Consider the following 3,963-nt stretch of genomic DNA (forward strand, 5'->3'; position numbering starts at 1 on the left):
GAAATTATTACATATACAAATGGTAAGATGTTATAAAATGCATTCACTCATGCCTGTTCATCTATTAAAAATCTTTTGGTTTCTTAAAGAGATCATGGCGCTCTGGAAATGAAATTTGCTTTTCTGTCCTACTAAAAGTTCGGCGATGATGCGTCCTAATTATTGTTTGGTTTGTTGAAATATTACAGGAATTATAGATTTGATTGAGATGGGAGTTACTTTTTTCGATACATTACAATAAACCACTCATATGTGCAATGTTAAAGAGCATGCACTCAAATAAGAGGAATTTAGAATTTGTTTGATGAAAATCGGTTTAGAAAAGGTTGAGATATCAATAACAAAGTAAAAAGTGGTCATAATAAAAGGTGGGTACCCTTTTATTAAGACCACTTTTGTTTTTGGATATCTCAGCCATTTTAAAACAGATTTTCATCAAATAAACTATTAATTCCTCTAAGAATTGTGTGCTTTTTAATATTTCATGAGTGGTTTCTAATTATCGTGCTAAAAGTTATAACCTGAATCCCCATCTGGACCGAAACTATACCATTCATTTAAGGATTATTTAAGGACGCTTTATGTGCTGTACGGAAAAATACTATTTCCCTGGAGTTGTCATTATAACGTCACAAGTTTGTAAATTTATCGTATGATTTGACAGTGGGCAAACATTCTTGAGGCTCGTTTCATCTGAAGAGGATTAGAAAATAGTTGTAGGTAACTTCGATAATTGCACGTAATGTGTACTAGCCATGAAATAATCAACTGAAGATACTGAAACATCGAGTAATGCATTATTTTACTGCAAACATTTCAGTGAAAGACGTGCGTATCAAATTACTAAAGAATGTTATCACGAAAGAACAATATACAAATTTGATTAAGAGCAGAAGTGGTGAGATAACAAAGATAATAGTGTTGTAAAAGAAGCTGACATGATTGAATTCAGAGGAGTTAAACACTTCATCGCCTAAAGACCATTCTACTGATAGCAAAATTATTATTTCCCTGAGTGACGAATATAACGTGAATAATGTCATAGGCCCTAAGTATTTATGAGAATATCGATATTAAATTAGCAAGGTCTGTACATAAAACTTTTAGTGCAATATCATTGGTATACTTTAGTACTCACGGTCTATAATCATGTCAGCATAATTATAGACCTATACGTAGTTCTTCTCTGATTATTCGATTTGTGGTAGTTGTTTTGGGACAGACGAGTCAACTGTGAAAACAGTTTCCTGAATTTGAGAAAACGGGTTTCGTCTCCTCTTGGCAAGGTTGACGACTGCAGTCCTGTAAGCCTTGTTGAAGAAGAAATAGATGATGGCGTTAAACCAGTGATTACTGAAGGCGATCCAAACTATCGTGAAGTAGGCTGCCTCAGGGATTGTTCGCCCCGTGGCAGCTGCCGCTATTGTTCCAACGGTGTGTGGTGTCCAGACGAGATAGAACGCCCCCACGAGAATGGCGACGGTTATAGCGCCACGGTACTTCGAACCGGATATCTTTCCCGGCTTTGGCGACGTTGCGGCGTCATGGCGCGGTCGATGCTGCTTCGACGCGTAATCAGCGATCCAGTTCCGATGCCGATGCGCTATGTGAAGAATTCTGACGTTGAGCGCCGTCGCGATAGAGCCGAAGAATAGCACGATTGCCGAATAGAGGGTGATCGCGGGATCGTTGACGTAGTGAGTGGCGCCGTGGTCGAAGTCACATGATCCATTGACCGCCATGTGTGTTGTTCGGGTCAGCGCTAATGTGAGCCCCATCAGCATCGCCGTTACGATCAGCGCTTTCATTCGCCGATAGGTCAGAATCGATACGTAGTGCATCGGACGCGTCACGGCGATATATCGATCGACGCTGATAACGAACAATATCCAAGTTGACTGGCTGACAAATACCGTGCATGACGCCCCCACAGCGTTACAGACAATGGAGTTCGATGTAAGAAACGTTCGCTCGATCTCGAATACGACGCGGCTGCCGAAGCACGCCAAGCCACCAAAGATATCGACGACCGCCAGACAATGCAAACACAGCCTTCCGTTCTCTCCGAAGCGATTGGGAATCCGCGGTAAGATAATCAGATTCAGCAGGTTCAAGACTGTCGACAACACAACTCCGACGATGCTGGCAATAAGGGCAGTGACTCGATCGTAACCCTCGAGAGGAAAATCGTCCATGGGATCATCCGTCGAATTCCAAACTCTTGGTTCGTGCATTTGTGCCATCTTGGAAGACCATCGGATGCCGGCGCGTAACTAAACGGCTGATGATAGTAGTGAGAATCATAAACTGCAATAAAGAGAAAACATTCAAAGTAAGAACTAGTGTTTGTTGGAAGCGTTTGACGTCCTGAAAACTGGTTCATCCTTCTTGGTCTATAAACAACAATCAAACAACGTATGCCTTGTCATTGTCCATAGTCACTTGACACCGCGTTTAGATACAGAAAGCCTCATCTTACCAGAAGTACACTGAACTATTTTCGTGACCTTAAAGCCATTCACTTTGGCCTATCTTTTTCTATTCTGAGTGCATGGGAAACTTCAGTGAAAGCTGCTATAATTTCAATACATAATACAAAAATGCCACTTCGCTGTTGGCCTGTCTAAGGTATGGTTTCGTTTGTACAATACAGCTGGATTCGATTACGCTATATAGCTGCCTGCAGCTTTCGGTTTCGATCGGATAGGCTGGTCGGACTATGCGATAATGTGATGATGTTGTTAATAATAATAATATTAATACGGTCTGATTTACCCAGGGTAGCCTCTCAGTGTTGCCACTGCTTTACCACAGGGTGCCATATTGTTACCACTGTATAGCGTTGCCAGGTTCCTTTTTATACACCTAAGTCGAGAGGGACAATGTGGGTAAAAACATCTTGTCCATTTTGTCAAGTGCTTTCGTCCAACGAAGTCAGCACTGGTCGAGAATCGAACTAGAGTCGTCCGATTTGGCGTCGGGAGTCTTATCCACATATGCCGCAGCGCCCACACATGCGATGTTATGTGATTGCCTAGCATCTCATTGTATTTTGCCCATCTTAATTTCAAAACATTTTAAGTGTTGATCAGGAGAATTAAGGAAATATCTATTTCCACACCTTCAGCAAAGTTCGCACGAGGAAATTTAATTCAGTACGGCTTCGCCTAAATCTGTCATGTCTGTGGTTAATTCATTTTGTTGTTTTTTCCTTAACCGTGTGTGTAATCTTTAAGTTCACTTGAAGAAGCGTTTCATGAAGTAATGACTTCCTTTTTTCTTTGTGCTTTCTGATTGCTTCACACGCTTCTTTTTAATGATTTTTTAAAGGCAAACACTGAATGCACATTTAAAAATGAACGTATACTGACGTCTTGTTGCTCTATTGGGAATAACCGTGATTTTGGATCAGGTTTTTGTTAAAGCTTAGATCTCATTCCCATCGGAGCTAAATCAGAGTATAATAGTCCACGACAATGCAGGATAGCACTACTTCTTTTGATACTATATATATAATATATTTTGCTTTGACTTATCTTTTTTTGGGATATGTCAAAGTGTAATATCACGTGTCTTCCTTTTTTCTAAATGATTGCTGTTTGAAGTAAATAAATGTTAATCCTTTTGTGTTTCATGAGTGCCGATTGGCACAATTATCCCATAACACTGTACACACTGTCCGAAACCCCTAGCATAGAAAAGGTTAACGTTAAAGGAGACCTCCGAGTGATTCTCGGATTTTTATATTTGTACAACTATACATTAGTTATACTGAGGACAGAGTTTCAGAATTTGTGATAATTGGGATGAAGAATAAGAATATTTTCAAAAATAGAACAAATTGCAATGAACAAGGATGATGGCATGGCAGAGTCACCATAAGAATGCATGAGTTGGGGCTCAAGGAAGCAGAACAAATGAAGAAAGCATGCATATTATAGATTATAGACAGGTGAACTCGCA

General features: G+C 40.1%; 1 protein-coding gene across 1 annotated transcript; it reads right to left on the reverse strand.

Annotated features, from left to right (window-relative positions):
• Positions 1-1,190: 1,190 nt before the first annotated feature.
• Positions 1,191-2,243, reverse strand: LOC139713363 (G-protein coupled receptor 52-like). Its single transcript, XM_071625100.1, has one exon. It carries the CDS (start codon positions 2,241-2,243, stop codon positions 1,191-1,193), a length of 1,053 nt encoding a protein of 350 aa, XP_071481201.1.
• Positions 2,244-3,963: the final 1,720 nt, after the last annotated feature.

Source organism: Diadema antillarum, unplaced genomic scaffold, assembly GCF_040938485.1.
Source record: "Diadema antillarum isolate AM-2024a unplaced genomic scaffold, OU_Dant_1.0 seq00001953_RagTag, whole genome shotgun sequence".
Classification (NCBI taxonomy): domain Eukaryota; kingdom Metazoa; phylum Echinodermata; class Echinoidea; order Diadematoida; family Diadematidae; genus Diadema; species Diadema antillarum.